General features: G+C 41.1%; 2 protein-coding genes across 2 annotated transcripts; both read left to right on the top strand.

Moving 5' to 3' along the window:
• Positions 1-3,266: 3,266 nt before the first annotated feature.
• LOC124015683 (E3 SUMO-protein ligase CBX4-like) lies at positions 3,267-9,353 on the top strand. Its single transcript, XM_046331082.1, has 5 exons — positions 3,267-3,577; positions 3,765-3,808; positions 4,917-4,982; positions 6,874-6,940; positions 7,237-9,353. Exons 1-5 carry the CDS (start codon positions 3,509-3,511, stop codon positions 8,713-8,715), a joined length of 1,725 nt encoding a protein of 574 aa, XP_046187038.1. The 5' UTR covers positions 3,267-3,508; the 3' UTR covers positions 8,716-9,353.
• Positions 9,354-20,960: 11,607 nt separating this feature from the next.
• LOC124015965 (chromobox protein homolog 8-like) lies at positions 20,961-24,081 on the top strand. The gene is made up of 5 exons (XM_046331464.1): positions 20,961-21,127; positions 21,226-21,269; positions 21,492-21,557; positions 21,705-21,771; positions 23,011-24,081. The coding sequence occupies exons 1-5, from the start codon at positions 21,059-21,061 to the stop codon at positions 23,878-23,880; spliced, it is 1,116 nt and encodes a 371-aa protein (XP_046187420.1). The 5' UTR covers positions 20,961-21,058; the 3' UTR covers positions 23,881-24,081.
• The last annotated feature ends 347 nt before the right edge of the window (positions 24,082-24,428 follow it).

Genomic DNA, 24,428 nt, shown 5'->3' with positions numbered 1-24,428 from the left:
TAACAATATAATATGGCTATTAAACCAGAATAGAAAAACCTGTATGGTTCTACAAAGAGCCTATGGGATGATTGAGAAAGGTTCTTTATAAAACCATTTTCCATCAAGGTTCTATAAAGATCCATTTAAAAAAAAATGGTTCTATACAGTCTCAAAAGGGGTTCTAACCATAGCGAAATCTTTTTGGGGGGCTATGTGAATGGTTCTTTATAGAACCTTGGGAAAGGGTTCTTTATAGCACCATACGAGTTCCAGTTAGAACCTTATGAGCATTATTCTTTATAGAACCTTCAAATAAAGGTTGGTTACAAGCCAAAGAACCCATATATGGCACTATATCGAACCATTTGTTTTTAGTGTGTATGTTTCATTTTGTTTATTCATTTTGCTCAATACATTTAGTTGTAGTCCCATTTGGCATAGGGAGGCTGTGAAGTACATGTCAGGCAGTCAATGAGTTGTTTTAGAAAAGCTTGACGTATATAATAGAGGATTTACTTGAAAGGAGGGCATATCACACTACAAGTCTTCTCAAATTCTTTATACAATCTGGCTGTTCATCCCAACAACCATGGCAACTGTAACCTAAATGAAATAGATCACCTGGTCCATTGTAACCTATTTGGTCAACCTTGTGCTGTCAGGAACATCATTTTCTATCAAGACAAATGAATGACTTTGAAAGTCCTTTATGCATAAACTGTCCTTCTAAGTTAAGAGGAAATTGTGTAGGCTATTTTCAGTCTCATGTGTGGTCATCATTCTATGTAAGAATGGAAATCTCCAATTAAACATTGAACCTGAGTTTCACATGGGTTTATTATCTTGAGATGAATCATGCGTTATCTCTGTGGGTTAGAGGTTCATGTGTGATGACTTCACAAGAAATGCCCCTAATAAACATCGAATTGCTGTAGTTTTGGAATGGCTGGTTGCAGTTATGACATGATGCAGGCCTAGTCTACGATATAATTGTTCCTCAAATTGGCCATGTAGATCCCTTTGCTGATTTTTTTTTATAAGTGACATTGAGCTTTCAGTTGCTGAAAGGGTCTGTTCATTCAGTCGGGTTATTCTCCGAACAGAATTCTCCGTATGGAGTTTGCATGGACATGATAACATATTAATTGGACTGCACGTGCATCGCGTTCCCTTGAACCTTTGAACATGTGCCACGCGCAAGTTGAAAGAGAGTGAAGTGGAAATGATGTGTTGGTGTCCATTTTTATCATTCCAATTACATACAGTGTTACATCTTTAACTATTATGGCTCATAAATTGTAATATTACGCAAAACCTATACAAGATAGGTGATACAACAGTCATAGCCTTTTGGTGACATACAAATGTGATTTTTCCATGGGCATATCAAGGGTCAGGTGTGATTGGAGAATAGTGTATCTACTAAAAAAAGATGGCAAAACTTCGTTTCAAATGGCTTTCATCCAAATAAGTGTATTTGAGTATTGTGGCCCTTGCAGTAAACGGTATTTATTGTGAAGAAGATTACGAATGTTATAGAATTGCTGTTTTTGTGACCGCTCAAAGCTCGCTGCTCGAGCCACGATGACAATGCTTTGTGGTCTTTCCTTTGAACCTATTGAAAATGAATGAATGTTTTGATAGCCAGCGTGAGTATGGGAGTGAATTTGTGCGCAAATACTCTTGTGAAGCTGGTCGTTCAACTAGTTCATGTGATATTTGTCTGGCGTTTTGAGCTCATTGCCTTATAAGGAAAGGAAGTCGTGCCTGTCTGCAATAGGCTGAACATTGCCGCCTGCATGAACTGTTCTCCTTTAACCCTTGGGCTGCTGAATTTTATTTAGGTTTAAAATTATACTCGACGCTCGCGCCTTTATACCGAAAACATATAACGAAATAAATAACAATGTAGACAAATACAAATAATTGTACAATGTGTAAGACTTATACAATATAACAGGTCTTTTGACAAGCCAAATCTACGCGTGTATGTGTGTGCGTGTGTGTGTACAACCGTGCGTGTGTAGCGTGTGTACAACCGTGCTTGTGTACAACCGTGCGTGTGCGGTGACTATAGCCTACTTGTCAACATGTTCAACCTTTTTTCATGATTCAAAAAGACAGCGGGCATAAGACACACACGAACCACCACCAGCGGCAACAACTGTGCTGTTGTAAGGTGCAAAAAAAGCAAACACACATTATGTTGCCTTTTCTATGTGCCAGAGGTAGGCCCATGCGTCTGTCGCCCAAAAGTGATAACGCAGCGGCTGGTGCCCGTCAAAGTCATGGCAGAAATAAACGCGGTGGAAGAAATGCCAACCGGGTTTAAGACTAACTGATGTGACCTACATATCTCTGACACAACCACGGGCCATTGATGTGCAGAGAAATTTCACTAGATGCCCCGTACCGCGACACTGGCTCTCGAAAATGGCTTTACATATGACCTTGTATTAAAAGAAGGACAGATCATATGGATGGAGAGGGTCGATGTTTATGGAAAATGCCTACCAGCACGACGCAGCCTTGCTCAGCCATTGGGTATGTTAGCCAAGTCACTAAGGCGAATAGCAAAGCTCACGTTTATGGAATTTCTTTCAAAGATCCCCGTGTGAAGTCTTTGGAAAACGATCGTAAATAACCTGGGAAATCCATAATACAGTTATCACAATCCTATGACGGTGATGATGGTTATTATTAGTATAATGTGTCAATTAGATAGGGGACTGATTAATACAATCTTCTATAGCTTAATCAGTGTGCATAATGTTGGTTTTCTATCGTGGTTAAATGCTCAGGGTACCATTTATTGTATCATTCAGTTATGGGCTACATAGGGCCTACCATACCCATAATTAATTGTTGCATATATTTGTTTTGGTGTGGGACCCCAAAGTTGAATTTCAGTAGGCCTATTGATGATGAGTCGCACACCAATGACGATCACTTCATTTATCCATCGGTTTCAGACTTTAAGGAAATCATGGGTGTGGCCTTTAGAAATATCTACCATACACTTGTGAAAATGTTAATGAATACGTTAACAAATAGGCTACATTAATTAAAATAGATCAAAGGAAATGGGCATGGAGCCTTGATTCCTTTTTTCGTGATTTGGATGACATGCGTAAAAGGCAAATATTCAGTTACAATTCTCAATTTGACATATCATAAAACAACATTATACTTTTCATAGTACCCTCTTGCAGTTCCATTTCACCCTACACATCCATGGGCTCAAGCATGAAACTGCCCCAGCCCCCAAAAGCGCCTCCTCCTCCTGACGTCACGTCAATGGCTCTTTGCGTTAACAGTTTTCTGCGACCCCTTCTCGTGTGCAAAGCAAAACGTATCGCACTGCTACTGCCAACGAATTCCAAATAGAGTGAGAGGGAAAGAGAGGGAAGATCGGAGAGAAGGGAAATCTCCCGTATCAATTTGAACGACGGAAAAACAGCACACACGCGGGAAGGGTGACATTTTCTACAGGGATTGGAAGAGAAACCTTCCCTTTGCATCGGAAATGGAGCTACCCGCCGCGGGAGAGCACGTCTTTGCGGTGGAGAGCATCGAGAAGAAGCGGAATCGAAAGGTTTGAAAACACTTCAAATATATGATTGCTCAATGTCCACAAACAGGGTTAGTTGGTATCGCTATGCAATATATTGCGTAATTGATGGAAGTAAATTATGTTGCTGTTGTGTTTTTGCAGATAGACTATAATGTCAAAGAACCGCTTATAATCAAATGAACCAATATGTTCTCTCATCTGCGTATAGGGGAGGATGGAATACCTAGTCAAGTGGCGAGGATGGTCTCCAAAGTAAGTTACCTTTTAAAATACTATAGCATACTTTAGTACTACCTTAGTAATGCAAATTAATATTTCAAGTTTTCAAGTGTGTGTGTGTGGCGCGGGTGCGTCTTTGCGCGCGTTGAAGAGAATGTTTGATTCGATCGATGGCGTTTAGGATGCTATCACTAATTGATGTGTTAAGTGAAAATGAAGGTAACCTGGGGTAACTAGCCCCCCAATAACATGTTCTAGTAATTAGCTCTTAAAAGCTATAATCTATGTATCTTATTTAAGGTAAATAAATGAAATATTGAAACAATGGCATTACACATCTCACTATTAATATCCTCACTATGATGAGGTTTTGATGGAAGGTTCCTCTTCTCCTTTTCACACAAAATCATGTCCAAATGCTACAGTATATAGAAAAAACTGACTGTGTAACTCAATGGAGTTATTTGCAGATGACTTGGACATGCTAAGTTAGGTACCATTATCTTGCATTGGATTGCCCTAATGGTACATCTATAAAAAGTGTATAGGTCTAACGTAATTTGAATATATATGTATGTTTTTTCTAAATGACAATCATTAGATCACCTTACCTCAGAATCGTTTTGTTCGAGTGACTTAAAAAAAAAAAGTAGATTAGACGGATGACAAAGTGGTTTCTGTGAGAAATGTAGGGGGGGGGGGGGGGGCAGTTACTCCGGGGACTTGTTACCCCACGTTACCCTAAACGCCCTCATAGAGTTGCTGTTTTGCTTGTGCTGACTTTGTGAAGTATACTTCCTAGCAATTATTAACACTTTATAATGACCTATTTCCAGAGTATAGGCTACACTTTGCTCTTACTTTATTACACATTTATCAATAATGTTTATGTTTCGTATGTCGGCCTATTTCGTCAAGACTGACTGCTAACTGTTAACAGCTAATCTGATTACAGAAGTTGCCTAGCTACTTTACAATGGATTCTGTCTGCAATCAAGCGGATCAAGCACATTTGATATGCTTGTAGTTTGGTTGATAGAAGGCGACCTCTGCTGATGTTGATATTAATATCTCTCTCTCTTTCTCTCTCTCGCTCTCTCTCTCTCTCGCTCTCTCTCTCACACACTTTCTGTCTTAATAGATATAACACGTGGGAACCAGAAGAAAACATTCTCGACCCGCGGCTGCTTGACGCTTTCCAGAACAGGTGAGTTTGACAGACTCGATTTGGCATGACAACCTTACGTAGTCAATGGGGGTGGTTGGCGCTGCTCTGTGCGTTTGTCTGTGCGTGTGCGCGCATAGCGCACCGCTTCTATCTCATGGTGTGCGTAAAATGTGGCCTAATTGAATGACATTTTCCTATGGCAATGTTAAAACTTTTCAAAGCCCTAAAAAAAGGACCTGATGCGATCACAATGTTTTTAATAAAAAAATATAAAAAATAATAAAAAAATCTCAGTAGGCCTATAATAACAGTATGCCTATAATAACAGTAGGCCTATAATAACAGTAGGCCTATAATAACAGTAGGCCTATAATAACAGTAGGCCTATAATAACAGTAGGCCTATAATAACAGTAGGCCTATAATAACAGTAGGCCTATAATAACAGTATGCCTATAATAACAGTAGGCCTATAATAACAGTAGGCCTATAATAACAGTAGGCCTATAATAACAGTAGGCCTATAATAACAGTATGCCTATAATAACAGTAGGCCTATAATAACAGTAGGCCTATAATAACAGTAGGCCTATAATAACAGTAGGCCTATACAGTGACCACACACATCGGATTGAAAACATTTTGTAAAGATTGCGTATGACTGTTACAATTTCGTGGTCAATTTCGTGGTTGTCCCTATGTGATATTCTTAGGCCTATAACAATCGATGGATTGATTTTAGTTTGCCCATGCCACATTAGGCTATCATCTTTCACAGGCTATATGCTTATCCAGACACCAGGCCCAAACATTCCTTGACTGCATGCTTTTATCTTATCCCCCCATCCCCGCTTCACCTCAGCATGTATTGGATGAGGAAGGCACTGATAACGACATTAGATAGACAAAAAGGGCACTAGTAATTAGTAATAGGCAAAATCTCTGTAACAACCGTAGAAGCATCCACTTGAAGACACCGTGTGCCTTTTCAAGATGCCTTGTTTGCTGGACAAGCGTTACTATTAACCGGTAATTGCTAAACCTCCTGTGGGGGTTTTCTGGACGTGAACACACAACTACAACTGCACTATGGCGCAAAAACTATGCAGTGACTCGGGCCAATGGTCGGGTTTGCTGTCATCCTCTCCCGCAGTGTGCGCAAACCAGCTTTTAAAAGAGACAGGTCACTCAGTAGGGAAAATGTTGACGGAGGGCGGTGTCTGTTTTCGCCATTATCTCTGTCTCTAAACGGGGGAGTTTTTATTGTAGCTAATTACGTGACTCTCCAGGGGGCATCACCGGGCAGAGTACCAGGCTATGAAAATATACGGAGTCGCCACCGTAATTAGATGTGCGCGAGGAGGAGGGGGGGGTGACATCAGTACTCATTGGGTATTGACTTACTGCTCTAGAGTAAGCATGGAAAACAGTGGGCTATGGGAAAAATATCCTATCCACCCGTACCCGTTACATAGTCTATAGATGCGTAGTTAATTCAAGCCCTGAATCTATTCCATCCTTCTATGGATTGAATGTTGAACTAAAAACGATGAATTGCATGTGGAAATGATTTTGGAGTAATGCAGATTTAGTCGGGGCCTAAACTATATTTGACATGAGAAGGACTTTGATATACAGCAGTGCCTGGTAAACAAGTAATACGGAATAGAAGCCTGTAGGCCCTGCACTACATAAAGGATGAGGTTTGTAATTCATGTCTCGTGGGTTCAGTTAGAGGATCTAGTGGTAAAACAGGGGGATTTGACTGAGGGGTATTCCACTGATGTTTCATGTCACCAATTAGGATGAAATGGTGCATGGGATTTCCCCCATAAATGACTGCATTGCATTACGCTATTTCATTATTGTTAGTACATCACCGTTATTGTGGATGGTTTGAGTGTCACGGTGGCGTTTTCTGCCTTTCACAGGGAGCGATACGAGCAGCTTATGGGATATCGCAAAAGAGGGCCAAAGCCAAAGCACCTGATGGGCCAGGTGAGTCTTCACATATTTTGGAGGGGACAATTAACTCCTGTATTACGATACATTTCATCAAATAAATGTTACAATTATGTATGAAAGGCCCTCACAGAACTAAACACCAGTTTAGAACTAAACACAAGTTTAGAACTAAACACCAGTTTAGGGCTCAGGACTCACCCAAAGATCTTCTAGAGGAACACCATTTGATGATAGCATTTTCCCAACCTTCATTACAGAGAGAAAATCAGTCAGATGGGGATGTCAACAAGTCCGCTCTATCAGTTAACTAACAGCTGTGTTTTTCGCAGGTCCCGTCCTTTGCCCGGAGATCCAGCGTCCTCTCAGGCCTTCAGGAGACCACCCTGGACGAGGACAACCGGCAGCAAGTGGACCCCATCCAGACAGTGCGCTCGCAGACCCAGCAGTACCAGCTGAACAGCAAGAAGCACCACCAGTACCAGCCCCTGCTGGCCAAGGAGAGGGAGGCCGAGCAGCAGGCCAACGGAAAGAAGAAGCTCTACTACCAGCTCAACAGCAAGAAACATCACCACTACCAGCCTGACCCCAAGATGTACGACAGCACCCAGTGCATGAAGCCAAGGGAGGCCACCAAAGCTCCGGAACTGCCCACCAACCACAGCTGGAACCTGCCTCCCGCGCTGCAGCAGAAGTGGGTCCGGGACAAGGACTCTGGCTGCCTGAGCAAAGTCAAGGATATCACCATGGAGCTAAAGAAGCTTCCGGCTCACCTCAACGGCCCCAGTGGCGAATCGGAGCAGAGCACGGCCAAAGAGGACGCACCACTGCTGGAGGCCGACGGTGTCAGCGACAGCAAGCTGAAGATCGTCAAGAACAAAAACAAGAACGGACGCATCGTCATTGTCATGAGCAAGTACATGGAGAACGGCATGCAGGCGGCGAGGATTAAAAATGGAGACGTGGAAACCCTTGGCGAGCCGCAGCCGGACAATGATGATGATGCAGCAGAAAATCAACTTGAAAAGATGAGGCTCGTCCAGAAACTGGGTCTCACCAATGGATTCGCGAAAGACTGCAACAAAGGGTCTAACAGATCTAACGTATTTAAGTGTCCTGCTGACAAGGTCGACTCGCCCAAAATGGGGCTTAGTGCGACAGAGCAGAATAAACATTTCAATGTCAGGGGTCAGAAGGAGGCTACGGAGGATCAGCCCCTGCAGCTGACCGACAAACCTAACCTTGCCCCTTGGCCCATTGAGATGGGGGTTCATAGGACTCAGCCAGGAAAGGGCTCTTCTCCAGCCCTCAAACGTCACCTTTCGGAGGCAGACAAGGGCGAGGACCGGGGTGGCTGTAAACAGTTTCTAAACTCCCGGAGTATCAGTATACCCTGCACTGTGTCCTCACCTCCTCAAAGCAACTCCACGGACCAAAATGGCCACCATAGCCACAATGGCCAGCGGGACTACGACTTCCTGGAGTCTAACCAGGACGAGCCCATGGACCTCAGCTGTGTGAGGTCCAGACGGGAGGCTCCAGTTCCCACAGAGACACAGGTGGCTCCTTCTGCCGAGGAGGTGAAGACTGCCGAACAGACAGAACCGCCATTGGCTATCACAACAGAACAGACAGAACCGCCATTGGCTATCACAACAGAACAGACAAAACCGCCATTGGCTATCACAACAGAACATACTGTGGAGGAGGAGCCTTTTCCTTCATTCAAGCCTTTCCTTGGGAATATAGTCATCACGGATATTACAACAAACTGTCTCACGGTGACATTTAAGGAATACGTTACAGTGTAACGAAGCTGACAAAAGACAATCTGAGGACGAGGGATTAACAGCAACTGTGTGAATTTGTACAAATGTGTGTTGGAACATATTGGTATTTTCAGATGTTTGAATGTAAATAAGAGCCCTTACAGTTTGCATTAAGTGGGGTTGTGATTAATTTTGTTTCGGGGTTCCTAACCCTCCTATAATTTGCATGTACGTAACTTTGGCTATCATTCTCTAAATGAGACCCAGAGTTTTTGTCATACTTGACGATGTAGGCTTCTAATTGAGTTACAAACTACTTTAGTACATGCTATTTTGACACATGGTATCAGGGCTCAGTGAAAAAGCACTTACTCATGTAAATATGATTTACTTTTGACAAAGGCTTTATATCCGTTTTGGTTTACAGTCTTTGTTTCAGGTCTATATATTGAGAAAGAAAAAGTCTATGTATTGATTATTGGTAAATGACACCCTCTTTCAGTTTATTTGCCTGCTTGTGGTGTGTGTGTCTGTGCGTTCATGTGTAGCGACGTTGCAAAATGACGGGCTGTGTGTGCGCATGTACAGTACCAGACACACATTTGGACACACCTACTCATTCAAGGGTTTTTTTTTTTTTTTTTTTTTTACTATTCTCTACATTGTAGAGTAATAGTGAAGACGCCAACACTATGAAATAACACATGTGGAATCATGTAGTAACCCCAAAAAAGTGTTTTATATATTAGATTTTAGATTTGTCAAAGTAGCCAACCTTTTGCTTTGATGACAGCTTTGCACACTCGTGGCATTCTCTCAACCAGCTTCATGAGGAATGATTTTCCAACAGTCTTGAAGATGTTCCCACATATTCTGAGCTTTTCCTCCACTCTGGAGTCCAACTCATCCCAACCCATCTCAATTGGGTTGAGGTCGGGTGATTGTGTAGGCCAGGTCATCATTCTTGGTCCAATAGCCCTTACACAGCCTGGAGGTGTGTTTTGGGTCATTGTCCTGTTCAAAAACAAATGATAGTCCCACTAGGCGTAAACCAGATGGGATGGCGTATTGCTGCCGAATGTTTTGGTAGCTTTAAATTCTAAATAAATAACTGACATTGTCACCAGCAAAGCACCCCCACACCATCACACCTCCTCCATGCTTCATGGTGGGAACCACACATGCGGAGAGCATCTGTTCACCTACTCTGCGTCTCACAAAGACACAGCAGTTGGAACTAAAAATCTCAAATTTGGACTCATCAGACCAAAGGACCGATTTCCAACGGTCTAATGTCCATTGCTCATGTGTCTTGGCCCAAGCAAGTCTCTTCTTCTTATTGGTGTTTTTTATCAGTAGTTTCTTTGCAGCAATTTGACCATGAAGACCTGATTCACACAGTCTCCTCTGAACAGTTGATGTTGAAATGTGTCTGTTACTCGAACTCTGTGAAGCATTTATTTGGCCTGCAATTTCTGAGGCTGGTAACTCTAATGAACTTGTCCTCTGCAGCAGAGGTAACTCTGGGCCTTCCTTTCCTGTGGCGGTCCTCGTGAGAGTCAGTTTCATCATGGCGCTTGATGGTTTTTGCGACTGAACCTGAAGAAACTTTCAATGTTCTTGGCTGACCTTCATGTCTTAAAGTAATGATGGACTGTCATTTCTCTTCGCTCATTTGAGCTGTTCTTGCCATAATTTGGACTTGGTCTTTTACCAAATAGGGCTATCTTCTGTATACCAACCCTGCCTTGTCACAACACAACTGATTGGCTCAAACGCATTAAGAAGGAAAGAAGTTCCACAAATTAACTTTTAACAAGACGCACCTATTAATTGAAATGCAATCCAGGTGGCTACCTCATGAAGCTGGTTGAGAGAATGCCAAGAGTGTGCAAAGCTGGGGTGGCTACCTTGAAGAATCTCAAAAGAAAATATATTTTGATCTGATTAACACTTTATTGGTTACTACATGATTCCATATGTGTTATTTAATAGTTTTGATATCTTCACTATTATTCTACAATGTAGAAAATAGTTAAAATAAAGAAAAGCCATAGAATAAGAAGGTGTGTCCAAACTTTTGAGTGTGTGTGTGTGTGTGTGTGTGTGTGTGTGCGTGCGCGTGTGTGTGGATGGACAGATTAAAACTAGGAAGGTAGAAGTCTGTTGCTTGGGCAGATCATGCAACGTGAGACGACAGGGAGAGTCAAACAAACAGGGCCTCCCGGGTCAAACTGCACAAGTCAATGAAGGACCTTGGAGTTAACATGTACTTTGCACTGTTGTAGGCTGGCTGAGGGGGGTGAATGGCTGCTGCGAAGGGGATGGCCTTAGCCTCTTATCTGAGGGTAACGTTTAGGAAGATAGATATTACTGGTTTCAATTATTGTAAATATGTGAAATACCCACTGATATCATTCATTCCCTGTAGCTCTGTAACAATGTGGCATTTTAGATATCAATTCAAGTCCCATTGGCCTATTTCTTTCTTCAAGACCCATAACATGGATACTATTCATTTTAAAACAACTCTATGTTTATAATTGATCCTATTTATTGTAGCTATTCACTATTAATGTGAAACATGAAGGGAAGTTGGAAATGATTTATGTAGTATTCATTTTTAGAAGGTCGTGTAGGCCAACTAACAATCACATACATCCCTGCCGTTTTGTTGGAACTAATGATGACTTCCCCTACATGTCATATTAACACAGGTGGCCTTTCCTGTTCAATGCATTTAAGGAAATGTCCGGCTACTCTTTTATTCACCCTGTTTTCTTCACTCTCCGTTATAACTAGAAGTACAGAAGTAATTATGAATCCCTGTTCTCATGGCCTACACTCTAATGCTAATGCGTTTGATAGGCCTGTGGCCTTTTGTGGGCGTGTACCACTGTTAATGTTTCAATGGCATTCAGTGTTTTCATTGCAAGGGCAAGGCATATGGTATCCTAGGCTAGTCTATTGCCTATATTGGTATCATCAAAAAACATGAGTTCATGGGACCTTCACAATGTTCTGTTTGAAACCCCTTTTCAGCACTTGGTTTTTATCAAATATGCATTGTAACTGCTTTAAGAGGGACTTTGTTGTTCGTGTGAGCAGACTAAACTGAAAAGGCTTCTCCTGATGTGTTTGGCAAGATTAAAATGGTAAGAAAGTTATGTGTCAAATCTCTCTTCTTTATGGGCTACGTGACTGTGCATGATCAGATGTTAGGGTGATCTACATTGTCCCAAGGGTGTCTTTCAGGTGAGCAAAAGACGATGAACTGCGGTCTTGCAACACAATCTTGTAGAAACCGCATTGTTGCTTCTTGCACTGGCACTCATCACAGGCAGGAGGTTAAAATAGATGCAGAACTAACCTCGCTTCCTGGCCTGCTGCAGGGCTGGCCCTAGCCTTTTGAGGCCCTAAGTGAAATTTTGTTGGGTCCCGTCCCCCGTCCCCCACCTTGCGGGCAAAACATTTTAGGGCCTATTGCCATGTCTTATTCCGATGTAATATGATGAGTGAGAGTCACTAACCAGTGATTTAAAGTACTTAAGTAAAAAATAATTGAAAGTACTAAAGTCATTTTTTGGGGGTATCTGTAGTTAACTTGACTACTTATATTTTCGACAACTTTTACTTCACTACATTCATAAAGAAAATGATGTACTTTTTACTCCATACTTTTTCCCGGACACACAAAAGTACTTGTTACATTTTGAATGATTAACAGGACAGGAAAATGGTCCAATTCACACACTTATCAAGAGAACGTCCCTGGACATCCCTACTGCCTCTGATCTGACGGACTCAATAAATACATGCTTCGTTTGTAAATTATCTTTCAGTGTTGGAGCGTGCCCCTGGCTATCCGTAAATTACAATAAACAAGAACATTATGCAGTCTGGTTTGCTTAATATAATGAATATGAAATTATTCATACTTTTGACACTTAAGTATATTTTAGCAATTACATTTATTTTTGATACTTAACAATGTTTCAAACTAAATAGTTTGAGACTTCCTTGAGTAGTATTTTACTGAGTGACTCACTTTTACTTCAATAATTTTATATTAAGGTATCTATACTTTTACTCAAGTATGACAATTGGGTACCTTTTCCAACTATAGAAACTAACTATATTATTGGGGACCCCTTGGTGGTCAGGTCCCCTGTGCATATGCCCTGCGTGCCTTGTCAGAAAATTTTACCATGGTTACTATGAGTTTAGATACCTGGCTAGATTCATTCACCAAACAACCAAAACATTTGGGGAGGTTTGGGGGGGTGTCGCTTATGGCTAGGGCCGGCCCTGCCTGCTGAATTTAGATTATTTATTGATCAAATCAAATCCAATTGTATTAGTCACATGTGCCGAATACAACAGGTAGACCTTACAGTGAAATGCTTACTTACGAGCCCCTAACCAACAGTGCAGTTTAAAAAATACAGATAAGAAATAAAAGTAACAGGTAATTAAAGAGCAGCAGTAAAATAACAATAGCGAGACTATAAACAGGGGGGGTACCGGTACAGAGTCAGTGTGCGGGGGCACTGATTAGTTGAGGCAATATGTACATGTAGGTAGAGTTAGTAAAGTGGCTATGTATAGATGATAACAACAGAGAGTAGCAGTGGTGTAAATGAGGGGGGGGGGCAATGCAAATAGTCTGGGGAGCCATTTGATTAGATGTTCAGGAGTCTTATCACTTGGAGGTAGAAGCTGTTTAGGAGCCTCTTGGACCTAGACTTGGTGCTCTGGTACTGCTTGCTGTGCAGTATCAGAGAAAACAGTCTATGACTAGGGTGGCTGGAGTCTTTGAACATTTTTAGGGCCTTCCTCTGACATTGCCTGGTATAGAGGTCCTGGAAGCTTGGCCCCAGTGATGTACTGGGCTGTTCACACTACCCTCTGTCGTGCCTTGCAGTTGGAGGCCGAGCACAAAGGTTAGCAGCAAGTCTAGACAACTCCGTAGACATGTGTTGGTCACACTCATTATGCAATAGTGCTTTAAAATGTGTCAAAGGCATTGGGGCAAATGCATGTAGGCCTAAGGACAATCACAATAACCTAACTGCTCTTTTACAATAAGCCCTCCTCGTTGTAGATGACATCTCACCCATGGTCAGTTTAAAAATATATATATATATGTTGAAGGACAGTATCTTATCTAATTCCTTATTCCAAGCTGACTAAACTCAACTCTATTATGAAGCTTGTTTCTGATGAACTCCACCAACTCCACCTATTCACCCAATGTCAATACTTCAGCATGTTTCCATTATGAAACGCTTACCTTGTACCTGTGTGTGTCCTTTGTCGTTGCATGCCTTTCTTTGTTTGCTGAAATCAATACTTTAAAAAATAAAACGTTAATCAAATACAACCACTGACTGTTTCCTTGTTGGGATTCAATTAGCACATGCACATTTGTGCTGAGTTCCCATCTTAGAGCAACAGCAATGAGCAAAATGTCTGCGGTTGTGTATGATTCATGTTTATTGAAAAAGTATGTATTTCAGCAAACAAAGGAAGGCTATGCAACGACAGAGGACAAAGTTAGGTACAAGGTAAGCGTTTTATAATGTTGCAAACATTTTGTATCGACCTTGGGCAAATGGAAGTAGTCAGAGCTGAATTCCACAAAGCTTGGTCTCTACTCAACTCTGTTGCTGGAGTTAATCAGAGACTTCCTTCGTGGTGGAGTTGAGTTTAGTCAGCTACCTTCTTCCAGGGTACAACCCCATAAACCATGGTTGTTGTTCACATGTGAGTAAATGACCGAGTTTCTAGCCTAGGCCTATGAAATCCACCTTGGATGCATATGGTTTCATTCCCAATGTGTATGAAGCTGTCCAACAAAACGGTTTGTCTATATGCAACTGAAGCTAGAAAGCCTGTTAATCAACACCTGTAAGGCCAACGAGGCCTTTGTCGCCTATGTAGGCTAATTTGCAAGCATATGAATTAGTTTTGTTGCAATCGGGTGGCTCCACAGGCTTGTAGTCAGTCTACTTGTAGAAGTTGGCACAAGAATCCCCCAACCAAAAAAAACATTCACTGGGTGGCATTATTGAAGCATTAAAATTGCTATAGAATTATAGGCTGCAGACCGATTTCCATCGAGATGATTTACCATGGTGCGTCATTGAACCATTTATATTGAAGGAATAAATTGATATGCCTCCTATAATTGCTCATAAATGAACTTAACTTTGGAAACTATGCAGAGACAATTAAATATATAGGCTACGCTCAAATAGCTTACACAATGTAAGTGGGGGTGACAATGTTTAGCGGATCAGATGTAGGCCTAAGAAGGCTACATGACCCGAAAAAAAGCCACATTTTCATAAATCAGTCGTTGCCCACAATAATGGGAATTAATAGGGCCAAACAATTAATACCGCTGCAAATATCTCGCTCTTCAACTAGCCAACTTGATCTGCCTCCCCGTGCCAACTCTTCTCCCCCGCCAATCCATTCTCATAAATTATTTTGAAACCTTTTGAAGTTATATGGACAATGTGGTACCAAATTGTAAAGAGCAGAGTATCTAGTTAAAAAGTGACCGGGTTTATATGGCATGTTTTGTTGGCCTAATCATTTTTCCGAATTGCAGAGATTTGCTGCAATGATTTCGCATGCACCTTTGCCATGTCTTTTTTCCCGAAAAGGAAAACGTGTGTCCCTGCGCTAAAAACAAGTTCGATTAAAGTCCGTATACTTTTTGGTCCAATTTGTTTGAAGTAAAGCATGTCCTCTCTCTAACCTGCACACACACGCACACATTTGCTAAATTGGAGATTGACAGGAAATCTATGTATTATAGGAAAATGTTTCATACTGGATTGGAGTGATGAAATTGTTTGTTATTTTACAATGGCACTGAACGTTTTCTCATTCATAAATCCATCGGCTGTTGCTGTGTATTTATTTACCGGATGTTTGTTCATGCATGATTCAAATGTTGTTTTGTTTTCTATAAAGCCAATGTTTCTGTGTACCCTACTTATTTGACAGTGTTGGCAAACAAATGTTGACATTTTGGCTTATATTGCAGCTATGCCCTGCATTTGTCACAATGCGAGTCTAATTTATGTGGGAAAATATGACAAATGAGGTCAACCTGTGGCCGATTTATCATCTGTCTTCCCCTATTTGACATGCTGTTTTTTGATATAGTAGATTTACAAACGCAACTAGGGACAGTGTAAAGAGTGTGAAGAATTCCAGTTAAATTATCATCAACATGGCGGACTGACTGTAAATTGAGTCGTGGCAGCTGCACGGTCGAGAGCAAAAGTTGCCCTTAGCCCCTACGCCTCATTGCGACACTTCAGGGATGATGTGTCGCAAAAACCCATCGCATTGACAAACCACAACCGCAGAGCAGAAGCTTTTACTCTCGACCATTTTATTTCATTCCATTGCCGCGGAGCCCCCGAATAAAACAAAAAAACTGCTATCGACACCTTAACGCGCAGAGAACGAGAGAGAAAATGGCTGTCTCTTTTAGTCTATCCAGCTTATTTTTTATCGCGGTTTTAAAATGGGCGCATGTGACACCACCGAAACCGATATAAATTAAATAAATTAGATGTCTTAATGTTATAAGGTTAATGTATGTAGCCTAACTGTCTGGAGACCATAAGTAAAAAATGTTACCAAGTCTGCCAACGGAACAAACCCAACCCATTTTGTTAAGTGTCGGCTCTGTGGCAATATAACAAAACTATTAGCGTTTGCTTTATTATATTACATTATTAGATCAATTCTGTTCTTGTTGCCTCCAACCATAGAGATATAGATATATTGTATAATAGTGTTCTAATTCTACAGCCCTATCCGCGAGAGCGGTGTTCTCTTTTGGCAGTCTATTTCAGTCATCTCAGAATGTTCACAACTTGGTTGTTTTTTGCAACCAATGTCACTTAATTTAGGCCCATTACATTCCATTCTCTGTGAATTGTTCCTATGTGAATTATATTGTTCTAAATGATGTTTGGAAACGTTTGACATTATGAGCATGCTAGTCTATAGTAACGCGTTGGGTCTTGTGGATTTAATGTTTTACCATTGTTTCTTTTCACAGATACCTTGGCTGGCCCTGTAATTTATACAATTAAGCTCTATCGAAACAAACAGAAGTTGCCGATGCCTCTTTCCCTCCCTCTGCGCACACATTCCACATCCCTCCTCCTAATCAGCAAAAAGTGTAACCTTGAACTTTTGTGTTGGCAATATTGTGTGCACGGCAATGTGATCTCGGTTAGAGGTCGAATGAAAATAGCTTGAAGGTCTTGGTTATAGATGTTACTTCCTTTCATGACCAACTGGATGAAAATAAAGGTGACATTTTAATTATGTCCGATGCAAAATGTGACAGATGTTGGCCAAGCTTTTAGACAACTAGCCCCAAGAAGTTGTGTTGTTATGCAAATTTCAACAACAAAAAATAATTAAGAAGCACAGAGGACTTGGAATACATGATAACTGTGTCTCTCTCTGTGTGTCTGTGTGTGTGAGAGAGAGAGATTGCGTGCGTGCGTGCGAGCGTGCGCGCGCGCTTGTGGCAATTATGTGTTCGCGTGTCTGCATAGGAGACGATAAATTAAAATTCGTTCTTCACCTTGTGCATGATGTTCGTTTTTTGCTTTCCTGAGCGATAGGTAATGGCGGTTGCCCAGATACGAGCGAACCAATAATCTTCTAACAGGTCGACCATGCACCCATATATGGCTGCAACCACTGCTGCACTACAGTCGCGCGGAGACCAATGCTTACCCCATAAAAGGAGTCCCGCAGCCCGTCTTCCTCCGGTAAAGTGATGCACAAAATTCATTACTGGCATCATGTTTGCTTGTGGAAAAATACATGAGACAAAATGAAAACCTAATGTAAATGCATATGACGAATAATAACACGAGGGACGGTACAATATCCCATCTAGCCTATTTTCTGCATGTCTTCTTTGTCCTGTACTGCTGCTATGTCAACAGGGATTTTGAGAGCATTTACATTAGAAAATTGCTTGTAATTGACTCGATGTTGATGTGTCTGCATGGGTGCCGTCATGGGCCTAATTGATATCATAACAAACAATGCAATAACATGCAATGATTGGCAAAGCGGGGGTCCTTTGTTTCAACCATATCCATTGCAGTCTGTCAGCGCAATATTGCCATTAGCCTACTGTGATTTCCAATGTATCAAGATTGACCTATAGGCGTGTAATTAAGCAATGAAGAGTCTATTTCGTGGTTTAGGCATTAAGTCAGCGTTTGAGATTTGCTTTGTGTATGGACTGTATGGACCTGCATGTCTCTAAGCTTTAGGGTGGCCCGCTATACATTTAAATCGACATGCATGCTACACTGAAACAACCATTAGTCTATCTCAGTTAGGTTGTTCAATTATATATAAGGCCTGCCTCTGCTCTCCATTCTTGTCGAGGAATCGGAAAATGGATTTTTAAGTATTGCTTATTAGTCAAGATCAGATGATTTGAAATAGATTATGGCTGGGTCTATCAGGGAAACAATGTTATCATAGGCCTATATGAGTTTTCTCCTAAACGAGTTGCTCACGGGGGCCAAATGATCCTAGAGAGTAAAAGCCTATAGTCTTAAGAAGTATAAGATGAAGGCTTTCGTGATCTTTGCATGCTTTGACAATGCAAACGTATTGAAATGAGACAATGCCAATACCAAAGTTGTAGAAAACTTTGTTGCTCTTCACATGTGCAAATAAACTTTGACCATAATAAAGGCCGACTTCCGAGACATATTTTAATCAATATACTTTTTGTCAAATGGTTGTGCGTCCATCTCAACTCATGTGTTGGCCTTAACAGCAATATTATCCGATTGATTAGCCTATCTGATATAGTTGTATTAATATGACTAGGCATAGATCAACCTAATTAGGAAATCATCATTCGTATGAGCCTATATTCTTAAATGGAAGGATGTTTGTGTTAAATGAATGCCTTTTTTGTTCGTGGAATTTAGTTCATAATGTAGGTCTGTAATCTTGTTTGAAAATCAATCTGAACTTTTAGAGTCTGTTTTCTTTAAGGGGACTTGGTGATGAGGTCTGAATTAATATGAAGTTTCAAGAGCATATGGATATGTTATTTTTAATTAAATATATTTGCGAATGATTTGTAGATGTGTGATCAGCCAAATAGCTGTCAGATTAAGAAAATCAGTTTATCGGTCAATTGCACACAAGGTCCAACCGAAATGTGACTTCTGCTTTTAACCCAAACCGTTCATATAAGCCTACAGGTTTTGTGGAAAGGTGCAGGGGGCTGCCACAACTGGGCGCCCGGGGAGCTATTGTTGTGAGAGGTTAAGTGCCTTGCTCAAGGACACAACAGCAGGCAATGGAATCTAGGATTTGATAGGCCTACCAGCAACCCTCCGGTTGCCAGCTGACTTCCCACCAGACCCGGGATTCTATCTGGCAACCCTCCGGTTGCTTGCTCGCCTCTAACCACTAGGCTACCTGCCGCCAATCAATTGGTGTCGTGAGTTTAACCTTTAGTTGAATGCACTGCAAATTAATATTTAGACAAATTAATGCTCCGACAAAAAAAAAAAAAAATCGAATGGAAAGTTTGACAATAATCCAACACGCGGGACATGATTGAAATGGACCTTTTCCGATCCGACAAGTCTCATGATGCTGTTCATTTGAATCTGTGCTATAATGCCATATTAATTTTATTTTAGAGAAATAATATTGAAATAGTAATGATAATACAGATAATAACAATACTATTAATATGATCATTATTATTAGTATTAATAAATAAACAATTAAAATAAATATTTAGGTCTATCCAATTAACAATAACGATAAATACAACGATATTATTATTATTATTATTTTATCTATTTTGGTCTGACAAACCTGTCTTTCTTGTACATATGGCCTATATATTCCACATACTCCTTCAGTTGTTGCTCTAACGTGGATAAACGCAGTAGGCCTGGCTGACTGATTTATGCTGTGTAAACAACAGGATTTATCACACATGTGTCTAATTATTTGAGCAGATCGTAATGAAAGTAAGCAAATTATTTTAAGCACTTATTTCAAGTCAGCGAACTCATTTTCCAAGGCTGAATTATTTGAGACCGCAACTCACGAGATTTTATGGTTAGTTTTAAGTGACGGTTTCGTGGAAATTATAGACCTAAATCTATCCCTTGTTGAGTGGTTGTGCTATGATCACTTGGTGTTGCGAGTTGAAAATATGTTGGCTTAATTGAGGCCCATGCATAGGCCTACAAGCTCTATTCTAAGCTTTTGTTTTTCTATATGAAGCCTCGCCCTACTCAACTAATTAGACTGCATAGGCCTACTTCCATACCCTAACTCAAACTATAGGCCAATTTCTGTTTCGCTCAACTTTTAATAGGCTATAATTACAATATTTTCCCGATTGGTCTAAAGTTTATGTTCAGGTTAATTCATTTTATTTGAAGACCTACCTAACAATTTCATGGCAATAGCCTACTCAAACACTTTAAAGGCTATAAATTAGGTAAATACTTACGACTAAGCTAAAGGTGGAATGTGTTCTCTGATCCCCACATTTAGACATCTTCGATTGTGTTCGTTGAATGAAGTCAAACGTGTATGGAAACTGGAGCTTAGGTTTAAACGAATATCCTACTGAATGGAGACTATAATTGACACCTTTTATTGCGAGAGAAAAAGACAAAACTGTAGGGATCAAGAGAACTGGAATAAGGATAAACTATTGCACATGAATGTGATCTATAGTCTATGTTCTATTTAGACATAGGGCATTTCCTGTAGGCCTATAATGTCTCCTAGAATCTTCATACAATTTACCTTACCATGACTGTAAACTATTGATTAGGAGCACTTTAAACTGAAATATTGTGTGACAGTTCAGTTGTTAACTGAAATGTGCACACATTCAATCTGCTTTCCTTCACCTCTTTTGGGTATTACATTTGAGGAACGTTGATCCCATTGTTCATTTATTTTCATTCTGCACATGTTCTGCGTTATATATCTGGCGACATATGTTTTTAAAGATCTCCGAATAATCCGAGTAATTGATCCACCGCGCTAATGCCACCATTTTCCCCTTAAGAATTTCCAGAAGTGGACGCTCCTCCTACTCACCTAGCAACCGCGGGCACGTAGCAACGGGTAACCCAATGGGCTTACTCTAAATGGTTCCACCGACTGCGGTTCCTAGGCAACATATATATTTTTTGATGACGTCTTTTCTGTGCAGGAGTATTATGGGCTGTCTGGAATTCACTCCGCGAGACAGGGGAGAAAAATATCTAGCGTTCACCACCAAGCTTTAGCTAACGGTAGCTGGATTGAAGTAAATATGGAGCTGTCTGCAGTTGGGGAACGGGTTTTCGCAGCCGAATCTATCATCAAACGGCGAATAAGGAGAGTATGTGAAACACATTTCCCTAACATGCATAATATACTTTGACGCGCTACTGCAGTTCCCTAACGAAGCGTTCTTTTTCTATTTCTGATGACACGCAGGGTCGAATGGAATACCTTGTGAAATGGAAGGGCTGGTCGCCGAAGTAAGTTGCGTTGAATTTAATGCTAGAGAACCTTGCTTCTACATGGATGTTGCTGGCTGCTAGCTGTAGTGTTCGCTTGCTAGCTAGGTGGCATCTGCTAGTGACAAAGTCAGCGCAGCACGCTGGCAGTGTTAGCAAGCTAGCTAACGTTAGCCCGTATCTTCGCTTGTATTCCCAATGTAGTGGAAAACTAACCTCTGTCAATTGTATTTTTCTCCATAGATTTAGCACTTGGGAACCGGAGGAAAATATATTGGACTCCCGCCTCTTCGTCGCATTCGAAGAGAGGTAAATTGTATTGATATGGGCCTGTTCATGTTGTACATTCATTGCATGCAATGTTAGCTGCACAGCCAAATAAAATGCATCCGTCACGCAAGTCGCCTATTGCACTTCACTCTCTTGATACTCAAAATGGGTGTCTTGCTGTTCCAGGGAGCGTGAAAGGGAACTATTTGGGCCCAAGAAGAGAGGCCCAAAACCGAAGACATTTCTGCTAAAGGTAGCTATGTTGAAATACATGCATTGTTGAAAATAATCCATCCAACACGCAATGATACTGTGGAATCTACTGAATTTAGGGCTGCATGGTTGGACACGATTTCTAGCATGTGGCATGTAAACAGACCACAGTCTCCACCCACTGTGTATCCACAGGTTCTTCATCGGGTTAATATATAGCAGTTGTTGCGCTAACGTAAACGTAAATATGCAAGTTTGAAGGATCCCACGTGTCAAGTTTTCCCATGAGAATCACCTTTTTTTCCTACCGGTATTAAGGCAACATTATATTTAGTGCTAGATGTGTATTTGTGTAGGTGTGAATGTGTATTTAGGGAGACTAATTAGTTAGGCTGGTGCTAATAGACCTTAATACGTTTTTTAAAAAACCGAATCATGGTAAATTGGTTGTATTGACAAGTAGCCAAATTGATCAATAAACATGCCAGGTTAATTGTTTATATTTCGAAATGAACTCAATTTAGGCCTACACGGGTGGAATATAAAATGTGCCTATAAAAGCGAGGGTTCGTCTATTCGGGTGTGCATCGATTATTCGGCACGGTTAAAAGTTAGCACGTTTTGACGTGTAATCATCAGTAAAGGAATTGTTACAGCTAAAACCAAAAGTTTGCATGGGACTGGTTTTAAATTAAATATTAAAATCTGAAGACGTCATCAAACGAATGCGCGTGTCTTTTCACGAGAGCCGACTATGAGAATTGCTTAATACCAGCATCTTATTTAGAGTACAGGTTTTCTCGCAGGCCGGTAAATGGCTGTTTTCAAACTGAGCTGCAAAGACATGTCTAACAAGTAACTATTGTGAAAGTGTAAAAGTGCTAGCAAACTGGTGTAGCCTGTAAATTCTTCAGGGGATATAATGAGAAGTAAAGATTTTGTCTACTGTCTTCATTTATAATTGTGTACATGTATTGTTGCAATTATACTCTTTTTTTAAATAAAAATAGTTTGCTAATTGCAATTGCACATTTATTAAGCCATTATAAAGCAGTTGGCATACTCTTAGTATATCTTTAATGACAAATAAAGAGTATCCTCAACTGACATTTTAAATTTGTCTTTATGAAAGAGAACATTATACCCACTGAAATTGGAGAAGTGGAAAAACCTTTCCCATATTGCCATCGGCAATAGCCTACTTTCAATTTTCCATCTTTGTTGATAAGATTTTCCCCCGTTCAAAAGTGTTTCTTCTCTGGTTTCCTTCCCCGTTTAGGCACAAGCTAAAGCTAAAGCCAAATTGTACGAGTTCAGGAGCGATGCGGTCCGAGGGATACGCGTCACCTACCCGACCCCAGAGCCTGTCATCACCCCCAGAGCGCGAGAGGGGCTGAGGGCCGTGGTCCCCACCATCTTCCCACCCAGCACCGTCAACAGGGGCGAGAGTGTGCGGGTCAGGCCCCCAGAACCGGTCCGAGAGCACCGTCAACCAGTCCTCCAGAGGCCCCCAGGCCCCGATGGCTTTGTGGTTGTCCCCAAGAAGAGAGGGCCCAAACCCAAGCTGCGATTTAAGGACAGTCCCTTCAACGCTCCTCCCACCGCCCTGTCGCCCCTCAAGAGGAGGGCAGAGGAGCAGGTGACATACGGCCCACTCAAATTGGCCAAGTTGGGCCTGTCCGGTGGTGAAGAGAGGGTGTCTGAGATGAGGGGGATTAAACTAGCCCACAGGCACCAGGAGGAGCTGGGTGGTTATCCCCACAAGCAAATTAGGCCCGTGGCTAGTGGGAGCACACAGCAGCACTGCGGCCCAGACAGGGGCATGTTGCACTCACACAGAATAGGCTCAGACTCCCAGGCCTGCAGGACTAAAGAGTGTCCCTCAAACTACTTATCCCCTCCCCAACTAAAGCACCTATCCAAAAAGAATGTGCATCAACCCAGCGAAGAGCTGCCACAGAGGGGGAAGCCTTCACTCATCGCCAAAATCCCTGTGTCGCAGATCCTGGGCCAAACGGATGAGGTGACTTGGAAGCCTTGCTTGAACAACGTGGAGAAGGTTCTGGTGACTGATGTGACCACAAACTTTTTGACAGTGACTATCAGGGAGAGTAGCACAGATCAAGGATTCTTCAAAGATAAAAGATGATTTCCTCTGATTTTAATTCTCTTCAGCTCTGTCAATCTTGTACCAAATTATTTCGAAAGTCCGTACTTTATAGTGTCATTTATCAGTCAGATTTTTTATGTAATGTATAAAAGCAAATTACAGGAGTGTGTGTGTGTGTGTATGTGTGTGTGTGTGTGTGTGTGTGTATGTGTATATGTGTGTGTGTGTGTGTATGTGTGTGTGTGTATATATATATATGTATATGTGTATGTGTATATATATGTATATGTATATGTATATGTATATATATATATGTATATATACATATACATATATATATATATATATATACTATAGTTGGAAGTCTAGTAAATGTAATGACCAAAATTAAAGGAAGTCCATTTGAAGCTAATCACCACCTGTAGGCTATTTGAAAGAGTTGCATGCCTTGTGTACAGCGTTTACTTGTTTACAAATGGCTTTTAGTTTTCAACAATCCGCTTTTAAACAAACAATATACTTTGTCAGACAGGCTGTAATTATGTCAAGCTAGTACCTTTTAAATGTTAAGAGGGGGCGCATTTGTC

Source organism: Oncorhynchus gorbuscha, linkage group LG26 (genome assembly GCF_021184085.1).
Source record: "Oncorhynchus gorbuscha isolate QuinsamMale2020 ecotype Even-year linkage group LG26, OgorEven_v1.0, whole genome shotgun sequence".
Classification (NCBI taxonomy): domain Eukaryota; kingdom Metazoa; phylum Chordata; class Actinopteri; order Salmoniformes; family Salmonidae; genus Oncorhynchus; species Oncorhynchus gorbuscha.
Note: the sequence above shows the minus strand (reverse complement) of the source record. Positions and strands in the feature narration are given on the sequence as shown.